This window comes from Pavona decussata, unplaced genomic scaffold (assembly GCF_977016875.1).
Source record: "Pavona decussata unplaced genomic scaffold, jaPavDecu1.1 SCAFFOLD_48, whole genome shotgun sequence".
In the NCBI taxonomy this organism is placed as follows: Eukaryota; Metazoa; Cnidaria; class Anthozoa; order Scleractinia; family Agariciidae; genus Pavona; species Pavona decussata.
The window spans coordinates 3,821,045-3,840,480 of record NW_028145470.1 but is presented as its reverse complement, the minus strand read 5'-3'; the positions used below and the strand labels follow the sequence as shown (position 1 = coordinate 3,840,480).

The following is a 19,436-nucleotide window of genomic DNA, read 5'->3' as shown; positions in this document are numbered from 1 at the left end:
AGTAAATGACAGTCACAGTCGATAGTTATCTGTTAGTTGGTCAAGTTAATGCTTATTTTTCTAGTTGCTTATCTGTGTTCAGTCAGTTTAGTGTACTAATTTCTGACAGTCTCACCAATCAGAGCAAATGGTTCTACAGTGCCAACCTCTGGTCTTTATAATACATTCCCTGTTGGTAGCTAGGTATCGCTCCTGTATTTGGCATCAGTTAGTACATGTTGTAAACATTAGTAAATGTTGTCCTGTACTTGAAATCAGTTAGCAAATGTTGTAAAGTAGTGATAGCGTGGTGAGCAAAACGGATAACATGTTTGCTTGTAAGTTACGACGGGTTTTTCATCAGGCGCGAGGAAACATTTCTACGACAAAGAAAGAAGACTGGCGAACCCATAACTGTTCCATGCAAACGAGTTTACAACCGTTATACTGAAAGTCTTAAGTAGAAGCGAGGAGCAGGTTCGATACAACCTCATTATGTCGTCTGTGGATAGAGGTTGGTACGTTCAGTACATGTAGTAGAGTTCTCGACTTTTGCCAAGTGGATTGTAATTGTGGTGAACAGTGGCCGTCAAAAGACAGCAGTTTGTAGTCGTGCCGAGGTAAATGTACTGCTTGATGGTGTCGATTAACTTCTCGGTAGATTATTTTATGTTCCAAGCTAACATTCGTCAGTCAAAAGTTGTAGTATTGTAGTCACGTATATAAACAGTTGGTAAGTCAAAGATCTACAGAAGGAAACTATGTTCGATGCTCAATTTCAGTGTAGTTCCATGAAAGACATAGTGTTATGTTTCAGTTGTTGTGTCTCTTGGCATCCAAGTCGATAGTAACGTCGATTGTCGAATAGCATTAGCCTTTTTAGTGAAAGCAGACTACTATTGAGTGCATAAAAGTTTTGCATTCATATAAATCGATAAATCAATTCTGAACCCACAACGGCAATTTCCGGCATTCTCTGTCCTCTAAAACTATCAGATGAATGAAATACATTCGTTTATACCCGGAAGTCGTTATATCTCAAGTTGCACTGTATCTCGAAAAGAAAATTTGATTCGACTGAATTCGGTGATTTCGAAAGAAAAGGTAATAAAGAAAAAATACCGTTTTACCCGTGGTCTTAAGGCGTACCCGCGTCTACAAGCCGCACCCTAAACCGCACGTTCGCCCTAACGATAAGACTGTTTGTTTGCACGTAAAAGCCACACCCTAACATGAAGCCTCCCCATTCACTGCGAATCGAAAAAGAAAAACCATGCTAACAGAAGCTTTCGTCTGCGTATTAGGCGCATTCCTAGCTTTCACCCCTGTCGCTTTTCCGTTTCAAGAAGCGCGGCCAAACCGCGGGTAAATACGGTAATCTTTAGCGCGCTGTCTAAAGTAAAATTAGTTTCTCTACCTCTACTTCTTGTTAATTCAGGTGACCACTTTTCTTTCTTGCTTGCTTGATTCTGACGTCTGAGGGTTCCTTTTATCGTTCTGAAAAACAATAAAAGAAAAATACATCAATAAATGGAACGAGACAACGATATTGTTCCATAAGACATATATTTAAGGTGCGTTCGATTGACCCTATTCCGGAATAGGAACACATACAATGATTACTACAAATTCCTCATAGGAGGTTTTTGGAGTTACTGGAGTACAAAGTGGCTCTTAAATTATCGTGTATCACCGAAAGTTTGCAAAACTGTCCTCCCAAATTTACTTTAAAAAAAATCTAACAGTTGTTCTGCTGATTTATATTTCGGAAAACGGTCAATCGAACACAACTTTAGATTCGTTTTGGATGTTAAGAAATTAACCTGATGCAATTTCGCGGCAAGACCGTAATACAAGCTTTTTTATGTCAATTGCCGTCCTTTTAGACTGGAGCAAACATGATGAAGTGCAGTATACGTTTATGGGAAAGTCCCCCTACAAAAGCAGTCTATGTTTCTTTTGGTTTAACAATTCAAGCAAACGTGGTCTTTTACCGCAAGGCTTGGCGCAAGCGAGGAGATCAAGAATCCACAGTTTCGGCGATTTACATCTCAGTTGTTTAATTTCAAAAGGAAAAAACGACTGTTTCAGCCTTCTCAATTCCTTATAAGAAACATCAAGATATGAACAGTACTTTGCACGGAGCCTTGCAAGTGAGTAGTAACACTACGCATCGAACTAATCGACTCACCTCAACAGCATCATTTTAAGGTTGATATTGTCCCAGTTGCGTTTTCCCATTGTACATCTGGTATTTAGCTGAAGGAAGAAAAATTATCTAAGTACGCAATCAATGATCTAAAGCAAAACCTCAAGAAACGAGAAGACAGCTTCAAAAGGGAACCTAACACAGCCTGAAATCATCTGCAGTGATATAGGTCTTCGTATCAGACCTTCCTGTGGCTTAATGGCCGATAGTAACATTTGGAAAGAGATTGTATCTTCCGTCTCAGGCGAAGTCAAATGATGATGTTTGTTTTTGTTTGTTTGTTTTCTTGCTTTTGTTTTGTGATATTGTTGGGGTTTTTTTTTTTAATTTAGGCTGTGTTGTTATATATATGCCAATGTTTTGTGTAATATTAGCAATATTCGAAAAACACTTAAAATTTTGAGGAATATATAATAAAACATCACCCTACTTTCACGTCGTAGACTCAGGGCGGGTATTTGGGACCATAACGTTCGACTATGCACCAGTTAATGTCTATAAGGATGATATTAACAGGACTCAAGATTTCCAGCTCTGTAATGACAATCAGAATGACTTTATAGAATCTTACCTCTTTTACACAAGGTTGTGTTGACGATGATAGTTGGTGTCTCTGTTACCCTGCTCTCATTCCAAGCATGCTGGACATCAGTGCCTGAAGACAGCTAAGAATCTATATTAAGACATGCTGGGTAACCTGTCCAAGGGTATACTTTATAATTATTTGCCTTTTATCTGTTACAGAGAGTAAGAAACTCCATAAGCTATGTATCTGATCCAGGCAGACATAAACCAGACAGCTCTATTGACTTTGTCTATCTGAATATAAAGACAGAATCATTGACTAAACATGGACGGAAAAAATAGAGCTCATCATGCAAAATTCTCGGATATCTGTTTATTATGCCGCAAGGTAGTTCGAACTTTTGAGTCTGGGGATGAAATTCTAAAGTGTGACCATTCAAATGAAAGCTACTGAGCAGTACTTTCCTGTGGTGCTGTTCACTATGCTGTACAAGGTGATTCTAACTTTTGAGTCTGTGGATGAAATCCTAAAGTGTGACCATTCAAATGAAAGCTACTGAGCAGTACTTTCCTGTGGTGCTGTTTATTATGCTGTACAAGGGATTCTTACTTTTGAGTCTGGGAATGAAATTCTAAAGTGTGACCGTTCAAATGAAAGCTACTGAGCAGTACTTTGCCTTATGATACTGTCTGTTATGCTGTGCAACGGTGTTCACAGTTTCTCTCGATATTTTGTTATAAATTAACAGTTCAACGTTCACCAGCGGCACTTTTAAAATGGCGCTTAAGTGGAGGCTCAGTAGAGGCTCAGTAGATAGGACCTACACTTAACTATCAGAGCGCAGTAAATATACTATCAAGATGATTAGTTAAAAGACAGTAATTGTATGTCAAAATACCTGAGAAAGTACGAGGTTCTGTTGGAAAGTTGTCGAGCTTCAGTGTCCACGTGTTTGTTTGACAAGGGCTTCTTCATCTCCTGTTGAAGGTTTCGCCGTTCCGTTCTTTCCTCAGTGGTTTTTAACACCAAGAAGAACTTTATCAAGGATTTAACGTGGCAACGATTCAGAAGGAAAGATTTCAAAGCTGGAAAACCAACTTCGAAGAACGACTTCGCGACTTCGCGCTTTTCTCTTTCGTTAACATTCGACAAAGTGAGAAAGACAGTTTAGCATATAATTTGCAAGTCAATTAAATTCCAACGAGCTCCGCTGCGTCTTACAGAAATATTCTTACAAGAGAAAACAAGTGTTTAGCCAGTGGCGTAGAGTTATCGAAACGATTTTCGTATGATTTTCACGGTAAAGTTATAGTTTCAGCCACAATTTAATATTTGAAACAATTCATGAAAATATCGCAATTACGTCTGATATGTAGAACATGTACTGTTTGCACCTCCTCCACCTTCACCCACTCCCCCTCCCCCCCCCCCCCAACCCTCCCCACCTCCACCTCCCCAATGTTGAGTTCACAGGTTTTCTTTCACTCTGGCTTAATGACGATTAACATTACAGGGAAAGAAAGTAACTATATTTGTGCGGACGAGGTACATACCGCGGGAATGTAACACCTGAATCCAAAGATCTGTCACGGGTTATAGACTCGTACAGTTCGCATGGCTAAATGTTAGGTGTTGTGGTAATTAAATATCCTGCGAAACAAAACGAACTAAAAAAGCAAAAAGAAAAGAAACTGACCAATTTCGTAAAAATCATAATCCGCAATCTTTTCGCGCATTACGTGGTTCTTGTGTTGAAAGCATCACTGTGTTAAATATCCTTTTTTACGTCAAACGCACCATATGAAAAAAGCTCCTGTATTGAGACGATCAAGGAAACACCGTTTTAAAAAAAATGTTCCCAAAATGTTCCACCTTTTTTATCGAAAGCAAGTTTCCTTCCATACGAAACGCGCAAATTTTTGCGGACAGATTTTGGGAAAAATTGAACATTAAAATTCACCTAAATGTCCAAACATACCACAAAAGCATTACGCGCAATTTACTTGCTCTGTATACCTTTCCTCGTGCCCTTCATTATCCTACTTCGGCCTGAAATTTTTCGAAATTTTACGATTTGGAGAGCGTTTGATGGAGGCGTGCGGCAAAGGTATCGATCCCTTAAAGCCGCGGCCACACGAGCGATTTTTTGCTCGCGCAGGCCGGTGATGCGATTTTTTCAAATTTTGTCGTGTCGCCAGTGCAAGATGAAAATCGCACGTGTAGCCACCTTCGAACTTGCGACGCGACAGGTGAAAAAATCGCAAGAAAAGAGTCGCCGGAATTGAAATTTTCGCGACAAAATCGTAGAGATAGCGCCCGTGTAGCCACCATGCAACTAAGCCTCGTCATCCGCAATAGCTCGGGAAACGCCGGGATTTCAACGACTGAAATTTCCGTTAGAAGTTGATGGTAAAATCCTTGTTCCTTTGTCTTTGCGAGCCACGGACGGACCCACGTTGACCTTTTCTTAATTTTCTTTTTCCTTCGTTTGCTTTTTATCGTCAAGAAGAAGAATGCAAATAGGCGAAAAACAATATCCTCGTCCGAAAGGGCCGTCCGCCATGTCTGTTTATAGCGCCAGGTCTCTTGAAGTATAAGATTCACGCGGCTTTCAATTTGTCGCCAAACTCGCTAGGATTTGTCCCTCGTGTAGCCACCCTCTCGCGCTGGCAACAAAATTTGAAAAAATTGCATCGCCTGCGCGAGCAAAAAATCGCTCGTGTGGCCACGGCTTTACCAATTTTCACGATTGCTAGCTAACTTGCGTACATTTTCTTTCTTTCAGCGTATATTAAAGGAAGAAGGCTAAGATCTATCTATAGAAAGATCTATCTATAGAAAGCATTTCTTTTTTAATCTAGTGCGACTATTTTAGCACTCCGTTTCATTTTAAAAATGGTATGCTTAAATTTGATATTGGAGCCAGTGTTAACTTCCTAACATATCTTTTCCCCACTTTCAGTGGCTGTTACTGCAATGAAAGTCAAAGCAGAATGATTCCAAGATATTCGCTACTCTCGCTGGATCCAGGCTCAAGTAAAAAGCCCACAGACTAACAAACCAAAGAATGAACAAAAAAGACAATGAGGGATAGAGCGGTTTCAAGTGAGCGTTGTAAATGCAAAGCCAAAGCAATTTCTTTAGCCAAACAGTGCAATGAACCAATCAAAATTCAAAACAAATACATCTGGATGTAACCGTCGTAAAGCGCGGGAAAAAGCGCGCGAACAAGCCACGGTTGGTTTTGTTTTGTTTCATTGGTTGAGAAAGTGGCGCGAGTTTTGCCAACCAATCACAGCGCGTATTAGCAAAACCAAAGCAAATGCGAAATTACTTTCCACTCTCTGTCGTTACTCGCAAAGGAAACCTCTGGTTGTTGTACATAACAAATTCTGAGGTGAACATGCTAAATGTGACAAATGTTCCCACATGAGATTTATATTGACAACGTTTCGATAACTTTTGATTGGTTAATGTGTTTGTTCTCAAATCAAGTTTTAAAATGCTCTTCGGTCCAACTACAGTTTCAAAACACAAAGGACTAGTTCTAATTCTCTTCAAAGTGTAACGAAGCTGTTTGTATTGTGTTCACACTCGCCAACTTGTATTTGCCTATACGAGTTTACGCGTGAAAGCGCCATTTAAAAGTGCGCAAAATTAAGTTTACCGAAAAACATTCAATAAAATATTTGGAAGGCCACAAAGGTACACACACACCTTACACTTCCTTTTGCCCTTCCACTGTTCTTTGAAAGAACTGAAGCGCTCTCATTTCCAATCATTTAACAAACATTTTTCTCTTCGCAAAAACACGTATGAACTGAGTGCTTTTCATTTGGCAACTGAAAACTTTCTTTTGTGACGTAACAAGGGAGATAAAACGCGCGCGCATCAGTTAACCAATCAGATTCGTCATTACCTCACGTGATGCGAGCGCGCACCGCGGTTGAATTTTGCGCCCGCGATGTTCAAGTAAAAGGCACCACCAGCCTTCCTTAATGAAAAATCGGTTTAAAATAAATTCGCCACTTTGGACTTAGCAGTAATGTAAAGCTTGATGGAGGATCTGGTTCAAATTCGTCCAAATAAAAATTCAAAGGTCGTGATTTCTACAAAGAAATATATGCTATGCGGGCAAAATCGCGAAATTGTTTGATTCAGATCCTTTGCGGCTCACAATCGAGCCTTCAAAAAACCTTTTAACTTCCTAGTTCCATCTTTTAGAAGAGCTAAAACTACATTGGTTAATAACTTGAGATGGGAGGTGTCTTCTTTTGCGACAAATAGCTTTGATTTGTGACAGTAGCAAAAGAGGAAACATCACGCGCATGTCAGCCAATCAAATTCATTGTAGCCCACGTGACACGAACGCGCGTAACTGCTTCGACTTTCGAACGCGTTGCTAGGGATAATAGATGCCTTTAGATAAGGGGGCGCATGTAATTCATGGTAAGGTACCATATAGTCACCCACATAACCCTAACCCTAACCTAACCCTTCATATGGTCACCCTCACCTTACCATGAAGTATATGTCGATTTTAGATACGAGTAAGACCACCAATATGAGATTTAACTTCAAGTTTTTAGCAAAGTACTATGAAGAGATATATTGAAGGAAGCCTCCTTCATTTTCGTCTCACAAAAGTACATGAGAGAATCCCTCAACTACCAATGAAAACCTATTTTTGGGTTAGAAAGCTTTGTACCCTTGATAGTGTTTGCATGTGAGTCATCCAATTGAGCAAAAAAGAAATGCTGCGGAAATTTTACCATTCGATTTTTGCAGCGGTTTTAACACGTTACATTGACACATCAAAAACGATACTTGAAGAGTTATTTTATTCTGAGCTTGTTCCTGTTTCATGCTGATGTACATGTGTTGAATACTTATTGACATGACAGATCTAAGAAAAGACCTTTAACCACCAGTATCAGTATCTCTCTTTCTACTCGTAAACAGTTGAGAAAAAAGAACATACCCGTGCCTAGGCCTAGACTAAGGCCTGGCTGAAACAACAAACTCTTTGCAAATTTGCATTAGGTTCAGCGCACCTAAAGTTTGACCGGTTTGAACCAGGCCTAAGATATTAGTAAAATGTGTACTGGATTCGATAGCAAGAAATGTGACAAATAACAGTTATTGAGCAGTAGTTTTCAAGTTTTCATGAGTGGAAACCTTACTAAAATTGGACCAGTTTGTGACATGTAAAATCTATTCAGTTTTTAACAAAATACAAAAACATGAGCATTTTGTGGAGAATTCACATGTTACTAGTACGTTTCTTTAAGAATTAATTTCGTCTCTTTTTCTGTCTGCTCTCAGAGCACACAGTTAAACTTGTTAGTTTATAATTTCTACGTTTTTTTAAATATCTCTAGCTTGAGGATTGAATTCACTTTAACAGGGACCACTTCAGCTGGTCTTTTGCCGTCTGTAGAACCTACAAAGCAAAAAAAAAATTAATTAGAACCAGTTTACAACATGATTTGGAGTTGAATATTGTTTATTCATTCCTTTATTAGAAGTTTCTGCACCTGGGCAAAATAGTTTTAAAACTTGGGACATTCATTTGTGGAGAAAAGTCAATCAAGATGCGGAGCTGTCGACATTACTGCACCTTTCAATAACATATGGACTTCTACTCCAACTTTCAAATTGCATATTTCACTGCCGTCAATCAAAATTACAGCGACGACCGACTGACCACAAAAACACAAAAACCAACAAAGTGGATAGAAATCCGCCAATCACAGCACACGAACATCGCCTTTTGACCCCATTGAGCTAAACGTTTTTGTTTTCTAAGAGGTCTGCTGCAGTGATTGACAGCAGTGAAATTAAAAGCGTAACACTTGAATCTTGAACGTTAGAGTCCACATGTTTTTGAAAAGTGCAGTAAGGATCGTGACATGTAACACCTTTTACGGCTGTATATCCTTGAAAGAACCTTGATGTTATGAAGAATCTTGAAGGTTGAAGGGTTATTTTACTCACAAAGCAACAAGATTGCTCAATACAACATGTGGCTAAAAACTTACTGAGAGCCCTGATAATTGAACAGGGTACCCATGTTTATGGTGATGATGGCAAATTATTATACACAGGAGCCCATGTCACCATCCTTTTAAAGGAGATAAATGAACACACATCCCATAGACCTCATTCAAAAATGACTTCCTTTTTAATGTTCTTTTGTCATATTCAAATTAGCCCTTCTTACCTCATTCTCAAGCTCAAAAGTCAAGAACAATGTTACTTATCATACCTTGAACGAGGCAAGAAGGGGTAATTTGATTACAAACAAAAGAATATTAAAATGCAAGTCATTTTGGAATAAGGTGTATTTTGCGATCAAAGATAATGTATTGTACCTGAGCTACAGTTTGTTCTGTGAGAGGTACATCATCAGTCTGAAAAAGAACAAATCAACAAATCAATTTTGGGCCAATTTGGCAACTATGCAGAACACCAGGGCTGGGTTGTTCGATAGCTGATAAATGCTATTCCACGATTAAAAGTTAATCAAAGTTTTCATCCTCGCTTGTTAAAATGGGTTTAAAGGCTAATTTCAAGCTAAAGGTAAAGAAAAGTCCAAGTCAAAACTGAGGGCCGAAAATCTTTTGGAAGAATCTTTGTTGATAAGCAATTAAACTTGAGTCAAAGTTTGCTTTAATCCAGGATTAGCTTAATCGGGCTTTGAACAACTGGGCCCAGAGACGTGAACAACTTTGTGCATGCTAAAAAATTTGCCAGAAAGAAATGCTCTGCTAGCGAGGTAATAACACAGCAACCATAAATCACAGACCTTATACAATGGATAAAATATACAACCATTCATAGCCAATCTGTATAATTATGATGTGCTATTGAGTTAGTGGGAGGCTCAGACTGCAGAAATATTACTTGAGTATTTTTTTTTTCTGAGCCAAAAGCGAAGTCCATTCTCAGTCAATTCCCTTTATTGTGGACACCATCGGGACTGTGAGTTAGTGTCCTTAATAGCAGGAATTTATTTCAGTCAAACGACTGTAATTTATTTTTGTCAAGGATTTAGCTGCTGTTCGTATTATCCGGGTGTCGGTAATAGCGAGGTGTCGGCAAGGCGAGAGTTGACTGTACTTGCTAAAGAAAAATGTAACTGTAATATTTTCTCAATCTGTGGACTGAGCAATCTAGCTCATTAAAGGTTTGATCATTATAATAAGCACAAGCCATTTTCACAAACGTTTTGCCAGAACTGTATAAGACACCCAAAAAGGTCTGAGTTGATATGGAGTTCTTTTCAGCTTTTCTTTGAAACACAATTTATTAATTGAAATAAAATTGTGAACAGACCTTTTTATTGTGGGCTAGTTTAGCCAAAAAATAAACATTAATATTTGAACATGCCAGGACTTCTACAGGTAGAATGAATATCTATAATATTACAATAAAATTAAATGATAAAAGATTTTTAGAAAACATTATAAAACTCTAAAAAACCGACAATGTTTCGATGCTACTCCACATTGTTATCAAGTCAAAAAGGTAAGATAAACACAAGAATATAGAGGAGTTGAAACAATATGTACAGAAGAATTTGATGTCCCTATGAGGATAATTATTAAACAACTTATACAATTCTAATTAAAAAGTAAAAAGTGCCAAGCAAGTCAGTTTGGGTGACTATAAACTATAAACTATAAGATTCTAAATAAAGGGGAAAATATTGGACTTTCTGAAGGGGAATGTTATTAGCAAGCAGTAGAATTAGAAGGAATTATAGTTTTGTCAGTGAAAACCAATAATTAATGTACAAGCAGCAACCTAAGCAAGACACGTATGGTTCCAGAAAATATCCAAGATCATTGGAAATTCCAATGGGGGAGGAGGAGGTGTTTAAAGGGCAGTATGAAGCTAATTGAAATTTCCTGATCAATGGGGGGTGACCAAACCCAAAAATATTCCATAAGAGGGGTATGGATATTTTATGGGACAATGCAATCCTACCTTGATGGCAACTCTTTGCATGATAGATGAGGCATCAGCTTCCAATATAACACTGAAATGTGATGCAGTAATAAAAGGTACATAAAATATTAAGCATGAAGAGATAGGGGAGGAGAGCAGACAAGAGATTTGTAGGACAGTAGGACAACTTTGTAATCAGGCAGCTTTTTTCTTTCACGGAGGAGATAGGAAGAAGAAAAGCTGATATATTTACATTGTAAGGCCTGAGTTAAATCATTTAAGTCCCAATAGTGATAAGCATCTAATTTCTCCTTACAAGATCACTACTTAACCAAATTAACAGGACAGGAGAATGAAGCAGATGATCATCAAAAATAAATAATAATTTTCTTGATGTTCAAACAAATTCTCCCAACTATAAACATAAGAAATATATGAGAACAGTGAGGAGAATGTGTATCTTGATATTGAGACCTATCACTGCAATATCACACTCTAGTGTACACAACAGACAAGGTGCTTAAACAGAAGTTTTTCCTGTGCAACAACTAACTGTATAAGCATGATCAAGACAAGATGACACACACAACCTTACATACAATTATGGCTGATTCACTTAGCATGAATATTCCCTGCTGTCTTTGTTTAATGTTTTATGTTAATTGGAATATTCAGGTCGCTGTAAGTCGATCCTTAGTGAAATCAGACTCTCTGTGTTGAGTGAGCGACCTCGTGATCTTAGTGATGTAATAAGAATAAGCTGTGCTATTTCGTCCGCTGTCACTGTGGGTTCGCCTGTAGTGTAGTGGTTATCACGTCTGCCTTGAAAGCAGAAGACCAGGGTTCGAATCCTCGCCAGTGAACCATATTTTCACATAGTACATTATATCTTGCTTTTACACGTTAACTTACTTTTTCCTTTGATATAACAGGTCATTACAGTGATCCTATGTGAAAATATGGCTGATTCACATAGTATGAATATCCACTGCTGTCTTTGTTTAATGTTACATACAATTCTTATTGACTACCAAATAATCCAAAGGGTGGTTATAGAGAATCTAAGATAGAAATTAAGGAGAATTTTGAAGTTGAACTTACCCTCCATCCACAATCTCATCAACTATTGATAAAACACCATCCAAGTTGTCCATTAAAGCTCTCTTCTCCACATTCTTCCGTAGCAACAGGCTGACTGCATCGTAAAAGGCATTTAACACACTAACAAGGATCAACTGGAAAAACAAGAGAAAATTGTTTTGTGTACTCAATAATATAAAGCAGACACAGAATGACAGTCTGATGTATTTACCGCTAAATGACCAAATGGAAAGACTGCATCTTAACAATAAATAGCTCCAATACATCATGCCACAAATGGGCCTCACCTCATTTTCATTGGAAGAGCCCATGACGTAGAAGAAGAGATCCACATTACTTCTGTACACACAAGTTAATCCATCCAACATTATAATTTCAGCTGCATAAAAAAAAAAAGATTTGTTAACAGGTAAAAAATAAGTACAGCCTAAAGCCTGGTTTTCACTAGCATTGCAATCACCGGCACAAGAGTGCTAACGTCACCAAGAAAATGGCTCCAGCATAAGCATAAGCACAAGTGCAAACACAAGCACAAGCACAAGGATCAAAATTTTTCCTTTTCTTGTGCTTGCGCTTGTGCTTACATCACATTCGTTTCACTTGACATAAAGCTCTTATGCTAGTACAAGCACCTGTGCTTGCGTCGCTTGTAAAAACCAGGCCTAAAGGCATATCATTTGTGGTTGTAACTCGCCAAATATTTATTTACATATACTTCAGAAAAGAAATTGCCATCAATAATTTATTACGTTCTACAACTTTGGATGTAGCTTTCAAATTTCTATCAAATTTTGTCAAGCCCTGCTGTCATTTCCCTAACTGAAAATTTTGCAAACTGCAATTGTTTTTGGTGGAGATGAATAAAAGGTTTCTTCAGCTCAGTATACATGTACATATGCTGTTAACTTGCATTTTTGCTGACACAAATTGCCCAAAATAATTCTATTGGTTTCGCTGTGAAAAGATTCATAGCACAAAAAATGAACATGGATCTCGGAAAGAAAGCTCACCATTAGCTCTGTGTGTTTTGTTGAAAAGATTCTTTTCAAACTCTTTTTGTTCCTTGGTTGTTGGGTAAGTATCATCGTAATACTAGAAAGTAAAAAAAGAATTAAGTTAATACATTTCCTGGAAAATGGACGTGAGATAAGACATAGCACTTTTTTAGGGCATAGTTTTGGCCAACTGACCAACCATTTACTGTACTATTGTAATATTGTCATCTGTCAGCTGACTATTAGCTCAGCCAACTGTTGGCTGTCTATTGGCTGACTGTTGGCCGACAGTTTATCAACAGTTAGTTCAACGTCTTTAGTAAAACGTCTTGCATGATGGCACCCCCTTGCAGGACTAGAAATTTTTGAATAAAGGTTGAACAGTCAGCCAACAGACTTATGAAGAAGCTGCTCTTCAATTTACCAAATGATCAACCCTTCACCATTGACCTAGTTTTTGTCATACAAAAGTGTTGAAAACACGCAAAACATCCAGGGTGTTTGAACAAACACACCGCACTACCTTAAATGTTCAAATACCACAGATTTCAACCCAACACAACATGAAGCGTAAAATTAAAACGTTTCCTCGTTCAATTTTTCAATTGAGGCTTATCATTTCCTTAATATCCCGGTCGACATTCACATGCATGAATATCAGACATAGGCTTTCTTGTTTTATTCTTTTTTTTTTTATTAGTTATTCTAAGTTACCTTTGCTACGACTCTCTCTCCATCGTTATCCAAAATAGCAATCGCTTTTACCGTGTACAGAGAAGCTTCCTGTGAGAAGAATGGACAAAATCACACTTCATCAATTCAACAATGAAAAAAAAATTGAAGAAACTAGGAAAAATCTCTACGAAAGATCGAAGCATTTATGCGCTTTGAAAGGCACAGATCTTGTATCAAGGGTAAAATTTTCACGAAACATGAAATGAAACATATTTCTCATACTGTATGAAACTACAAAAATAATGGAAAGGTCTTGTAAGAGTAGAATATTGTAGAAAACACTCTTGACTTACCAAAACTGCGGTGTCCATGTTGGATTTGGTGACGTATCGACATCAAAGCGCGTAAAGTGTGCTGGGAGATCACGGAAAGGACTGGGAGCAAGTGGAAACTCGCGGGACGCGGCCCTCGCGAGCATAGTTATGAATGCTCTAAAACGAGAAAATGTAAAAGCCGGTACGAAACTCTTCTTTCGGCAATAGTTCGTTCAATATATTTCCGGACTGTACTGAGATTTACTTCTCCCTTTCGTTTACTTTTGTTCATAGCCTTCTTTGCTAAAGAGAAGAACTCTTGGATCGACAATTTTTGTTCCTTTCTGGGTCTGTCACATGGTCTAGGCCTCTCTATTGCTTCCCTCATTTTTCTTCTCCGACGATTAAAGCTGATGCCTTGTTTCCCATGTGTATAACTGTCCTTGCGTTCCGCTCTCGGCATTTTAGATTAACGTGACGCCGCTCGAAAATGAAGTTTTTGGGATGCTAGTCTGTGACTAGTGGGATGGGGGATGATGCTTGACATCGGTCAAGGTGGTACGGTATTTTATTACAAATTTTAAGGGTAGGATGGGGGGAGGGGAAGGGAAGTGGACTATATATGTGGGAGATCGCACGGCAAAAGATTTCAGTAGCTCAAAGTAAAATTCTCTTCGACGTTGTTTGTTGATACTTTCTGATAACAGTCTTTATTAGCGTTCGACGTAGAGAGAACGTACTTCCAATACAGATTGGAGTCGAGATTGTGTGGGACAATGGTTGAATGGATCTTGGGACGCGCATCTGGTATCCCCCGTAGATTTTACAGCAGCGGATGACGTCATCACCAACTTGGCAAAGGAGAGAGAGCCTGGTGACATCGAACGCACTCCCTAATCTTTGATTATTACTATAATATGACGTTTATAGGCAGGAAGTGGCAGAGTGTATTAAATAGCCTTTACCAGGAATCAGGGAAAAATGCAGAGACCGCCCCGCCTATATTCTCTTTGCTCCATGCCAAAGAGAAATCGGATTGAGAGCTTTGACTGTATAGAGCGGACACGATAAAAATTAATCGTAGGAGTGTAAGAGCCACTTTGGGACTCTTGTAGTCCTTTTATAGCCAAAGTGCTACCATGTACTGAGGTGTAATTGAACAAAGGGCTGTTTAAATGGAAACTTCCAATGTTATCTGAATTAACTTTTAAGCAACAAAAAAAGCCAAATGAAAAAGCAAAACAATAAGGTCAACTGAAAGGAACAGGGAACAGGAAGGCTCACCATAACATGACTTAAGGCAACCTCGTTCTGAGGGCTTTTCCCCGTCCCTCGCTCTGGGAACGAGGCTGACCTCAAGGCCTCGAATGCACTCTTACCTTTAATTATCAGGCCAACTTTAGTCATGCACGAGAGACGAGAAAGCAGCTGAAATTTTGACAAATAAATTGACAGTTGCAAGGAAACTTTGGTGCTACCTTGTTGTAAATTGTTTGTTTAACATTTTGGAAGTACTTGACTCTTACACAAGCAAGACGGCACGAAAAACGAAATTGCTTTTACTAACATTTAAAAAAGGGTGAAGTATGGGGAAGAAAAAATGATTCTTATGTCAATAAAGTGACAGAACAACGAGATTTTCATTATCTTCAGTGAATCAAATGCTGGCAGTATTTAGCAACTTGTTCAAGAAGCCAAGACCTTGCCTAGTTCGTAGGCGTCTCTCTGCCTTTCATCTCGGTCAATCCGTTTCGGATCGCGTGGTCCGAGTGAAAAAGCGAGGTTTCCCCGACCGTTCGCCTCGGTTACGTCATCGTAACGAATTGATTGTTAGGGCCTGGGAGAAAGCCGTACAGGGACTTGGCAAACCGAGACTAATCGTGACTTGCATTGTGGGCGTTTCCCATTTTTGGCCACGTCTGCATGTTTTCCAGTGGTAGCAACAGTTGCATGTTTTCCCTCGCTAGAAACCGGTTGTATATCGCGGTCAAACGTAAAATATAAGAGAAAGTTAAAGATAAGGCTTTCACTTTAAGAGCTTAAAGATGACAAGTTTTTTGTGAGTCTTTTAGTTTACTAAAGTATTTGACAATTTACTAAAAAAATACCAAATTTTTGAAGCTAAGTATGAGGTCTGGTCGGCGCTTTGTGTTTTTGTTTTCTGTTTGAATGCGTAGCATCCTGGAATCAATTCACCCAAAGGTTCCTAAAACTTTTTGAGTAATTAAATAGTAAAATGATTTAGTAAACTCATCCATAGACTCATAAAAAAAAAACTTATTAGCCTTAAGCTCAACAAGTTAAAATCTTAGTTTAGAATCCTTAGAGTTTCTTTCCTTGGTTAAATTGCAGACGAAAGCAAACGTATACTTAAAGTTCTAACTCTAAACTGAAGTACAGAAGAAGCTTCTTGTCATCTTATGGATGCAGTTAATGTTCACTTTCATATGCAGCCACGTTTGTTCACAAGACGAAATCTTAAAGTAAAATGATTCATGATACGTAAAGTTGTTTTTTATTATTATTATTATTATTATTATTATTATTATTATTATTATTATTATTGAAATGATTTGTAAATAGGCTTTAATAGTTCTTTTTTCTACTTTTCTCAATCAATTTCCGGGTTTTCGTCAGAAAAATATATTACGTTTTAACAAAGTATAGAAAAAAGGATTGATTACTGACAGCACGGATTTCTCATGAGTGATATTTCGTTATTAGAAAATGCTTTATTTTGGAACAAAGTGTCAAACTTTTAAGAGAGATAAAATATTAGAAACCTGACGACATGAATTACCCAGTTCAGAGAAATTTCAAAATAGTATTCCTTGATCAATTTAGTGATTTTTAATTTTACTCAAATGAAAATTACATCAAATAAATATATTAATAAGAAAAGACGCTGCAATCAAAACCGAGAGTCGCAACACCGCTTGAAGAAAAAGTCAACATTGAATCGAAGAAATGGTGTGAAATTATAACTTTAATGAAGAAAAGAACTTTCAAAATAATCTATGATCATTTAAAAAAAAGAACGTTCGCAATAATTTATTATCATTTTAAGAGTCTTGAAAATATTGCTATTTTATTAATCCGCACCTCAACTTTTTCAATCATAAAAGAACGCCTTACATATTAGGCGCATAAATGTTCTTTAAACCATTCTATAGTAAATATCAAGGTGACAGGCTAAAAGCGTAAATGGCAAAGTTTGAAACGCTTCGACAGCTGACGAAATCCCAATTTAGTGATGTATACACAGCGGCTGATAATAAAACATTAGCAAGAAGAATTGTCGCGAAAAATCAACAATGCACGGGGAAAGAGATCGATCCTCATCCCCAGAGGAAAATAATTCTGAAATTTAAAACTGCGCCAGGATCGAAAAACTCAGCTGGTTGTCAGTAAACAAAATTGAATTTCATATACGATTGCACACGGAAAATCTAAGTTAAAAAAACAGGTGTATTGAACGTTAAAATTTTGAGGTTTTTTTCTTTCTTTTTTTTGGACTTAAAGTGGTCTATTTCCTCTCAGGTTTATTTTTAATATTATCTAAAGCAGTTTCCATGGTGACGAATTAACCTGTGCCAACCTTTGGGCGGAGTCAAAGAAGTTACAAGGTAAATATCAATAATTCGCCGCTCATTATATCAGCGCTGAAGTCGGATTTTCAAAATTGATTATTTGACACTAAAGATTTAAAGTCAAGGAAAAGTGGATCAGGAGAAAAATTGCTTCGTATTTTTGCTGTTATGCTCTTAAAATCAAGAGGAGATAACTGGTTGTTCCATGCAAGAGAAGATACCACATTCTTGAAAGAAAGGATTTTAAAACTGACTAACATTTCAAGTCCAAGTGAGAAATTCTAAACTTCTAAGATGGTAAAATGTTGTAGCGACTGACATAACATCTGATGCCGACAAGACAAAGGTTTTTCATCAACCCATAAATAGATTGCAAACTTAATTTATGAAAAGTTGACAAAAGCAACAGGGCAGGTCTGTCGTGCTTTTTAATCAAACCTTCATCTAACAAAGTTTTTATCTTCCTTCCGACTTTAATCGTCCACAACGCACGGTACTTTTATGGAGCATCTGTTTTAGTTCGTGTGGGAAGATACAAAGGGAAAATTGAAACAAAACTGGAAAACAGACATCGTTTCTTCAGCGCTACGACAAGAAATGTAACAATCAGTCGCGTTTGAGTAGAAGATCGGAAAAGTTAAATTTGGTGGCTTAATCGTACGCGTGAACATTTAGCAGGTATATACCCATGTGCGTTGCTTAAAAATATCAACTGTTCTGTTTTTAGTTTTGGGTTTTTTACATTTTAATATTATGGTTTCAACCTTTAAGCTCCCATCACTACGACAGCGAATACCTCTGGTTTCTCCAATGGACAACACCTCACTGCCAATGGATGGACAAGACTTAGATGCGCTACTTTGCAATGAAAATCTCGGAGCTGGATTTACAATTGCGGGTTTGGTATTCATGTTTGTCATAATGGTTTCCTGTGTTTTTGGCAACACGCTCGTTTGTATGGCGAGTGTAAAGTTTTCGTATGCTCACTCATATTCCGAGAAATTCATCTTCAGCTTAGCTCTTTCAGACATCTTTGTGGCAGTATTGGTTTTGCCGTTCGACATAATCTACTGGATAGAGTTTCCTCGCTGGCCTCTGGGAGGCGCCGTTTGCAGTTTATGGAATTCTTTCTTTTTTCTCTTCCTAACCGCATCGGTGTTAAACCTGACATCGATAAGTGTAGACAGATATTTAGCGGTGGTTTATCCACTTCGCTATCAAGTGTGGATGACTCCGACCCTTAATAAATTCATGATTGCGTGTGTGTGGGTGTATTCTCTCGGGATCGCAATTTTAATCTTTTTGCTTTTAGAACCGCCAAAAGACGGAACGTACAGCTTTGATTTGAATCCATACTTCCATGGTTTTCTCCTGATTGGAAATGTTTTTGTTCCATTCGTGATTATGATAATCTTGTATTCTAAGATATACATTATCGCCAAGAGGCACGCAAGGCGAGCTGGGGCTACGACGTCATCAACTTCAAATACGTCATCGTCAAGGAGTCGCAGGAGGTTTGCGAGGGAAGTGAAGCTTGCAAAGACGCTCGGGATTGTTGTGCTCTTCTTTGTGATTTGCTGGTTGCCTTTTGAGATGATAAATGTTATGATTTTGATGGATAAAGGCGTCATCAACTGTGCAATGGAGATCGCCGACACTGTAGCTTGTTGGTTCGCATACCTTCATTCTTCTATGAACCCACTTCTGTACGCGTTTGCCAGCTCAGAATTCAGAAGAGCTTTCAAGAAGCTGCTGTTTATCAACAGAGAAGCTACTCTTAGCATGGAAGCAGCAGAGATACACAGCCGAAGTAAAACCGGAGCTGGTAGGAGTAACAGAGATCAACATTCTCCTGTATCTGATTTTAAACAGGAAAATTAATCCAATGGTTGCTCAGTGTCTGCCATAAGAAACAACCAAAGAAACCACGTTTGCCCAATCACAAAAATGCACGTAAGGCAATTAACCAATTTGAAGCAAAAACATGCAACCGGTGAAATGGGTGGCAAAACGTGCATTTGTTGCAAAGCGCGGGAAAACATACCACCGATGCCATGGGCGGTATAGCACAAAATTAGTGACATGGGCCAGGCT

General features: G+C 38.2%; 3 protein-coding genes and 1 long non-coding RNA gene across 6 annotated transcripts in view; 1 reads left to right on the top strand and 3 right to left on the bottom strand.

Moving 5' to 3' along the window:
* Positions 1-1,312: 1,312 nt before the first annotated feature.
* Positions 1,313-6,567, bottom strand: LOC146481852 (uncharacterized). 2 transcript variants are annotated; one of them, XR_014864223.1, is made up of 4 exons: positions 6,432-6,567; positions 2,760-2,843; positions 2,171-2,238; positions 1,313-1,476 (listed from the first exon to the last, which is right to left on the bottom strand). It is a non-coding gene; the product is annotated as an uncharacterized LOC146481852 (long non-coding RNA). The 2 variants fall into 2 exon arrangements; XR_014864222.1 differs by lacking the exon at positions 6,432-6,567 and adding an exon at positions 3,613-3,915.
* A 199-nt stretch (positions 6,568-6,766) lies between these two features.
* The window catches only part of LOC146481848 (cyclin-Y-like protein 1), a 41,982-nt gene continuing 29,312 nt past the window's right edge, over positions 6,767-19,436 (bottom strand). Inside the window, exon 12 of the transcript XR_014864324.1 lies at positions 6,767-6,780. The gene's annotated coding sequence lies outside the window, so the exon portion shown is untranslated. The remainder of the gene's footprint in view (positions 6,781-19,436) is intronic.
* On the bottom strand, positions 7,537-13,856 carry LOC146481851 (coatomer subunit zeta-1-like). The gene is made up of 8 exons (XM_085107799.1): positions 13,792-13,856; positions 13,478-13,546; positions 12,779-12,860; positions 12,056-12,147; positions 11,769-11,902; positions 10,707-10,758; positions 9,089-9,127; positions 7,537-8,157 (listed from the first exon to the last, which is right to left on the bottom strand). The coding sequence occupies exons 1-8, from the start codon at positions 13,807-13,809 to the stop codon at positions 8,110-8,112; spliced, it is 534 nt and encodes a 177-aa protein (XP_084963925.1). The 5' UTR covers positions 13,810-13,856; the 3' UTR covers positions 7,537-8,109.
* Positions 16,416-19,236, top strand: LOC146481850 (D(1)-like dopamine receptor). 2 transcript variants are annotated; one of them, XM_085107926.1, is made up of 2 exons: positions 16,416-18,020; positions 18,114-19,236. In XM_085107926.1, exon 2 carries the CDS (start codon positions 18,153-18,155, stop codon positions 19,221-19,223), a length of 1,071 nt encoding a protein of 356 aa, XP_084964052.1. In that variant the 5' UTR covers positions 16,416-18,020; positions 18,114-18,152; the 3' UTR covers positions 19,224-19,236. The 2 variants fall into 2 exon arrangements, with proteins under 2 accessions (XP_084964052.1, XP_084964053.1); XM_085107927.1 differs by having other exon boundaries at positions 16,416-18,240; positions 18,655-19,236.

Excerpts from the sequence above, each read along its gene's own strand:
- LOC146481851 (XM_085107799.1), bottom strand. Across the intron at positions 9,128-10,706 it reads TGCAAAGAGTTGCCATCAAG|ACTGATGATGTACCTCTCAC; the intron begins GTAGGATTGCAT and ends GTTCTTTTTCAG. Across the intron at positions 8,158-9,088 it reads CAGAACAAACTGTAGCTCAG|GTTCTACAGACGGCAAAAGA; the intron begins GTACAATACATT and ends TTTGCTTTGTAG.
- LOC146481850 (XM_085107926.1), top strand. The coding sequence starts at position 18,153 with ATGGACAACACCTCACTGCCAATGGATGGACAAGACTTAGATGCGCTA.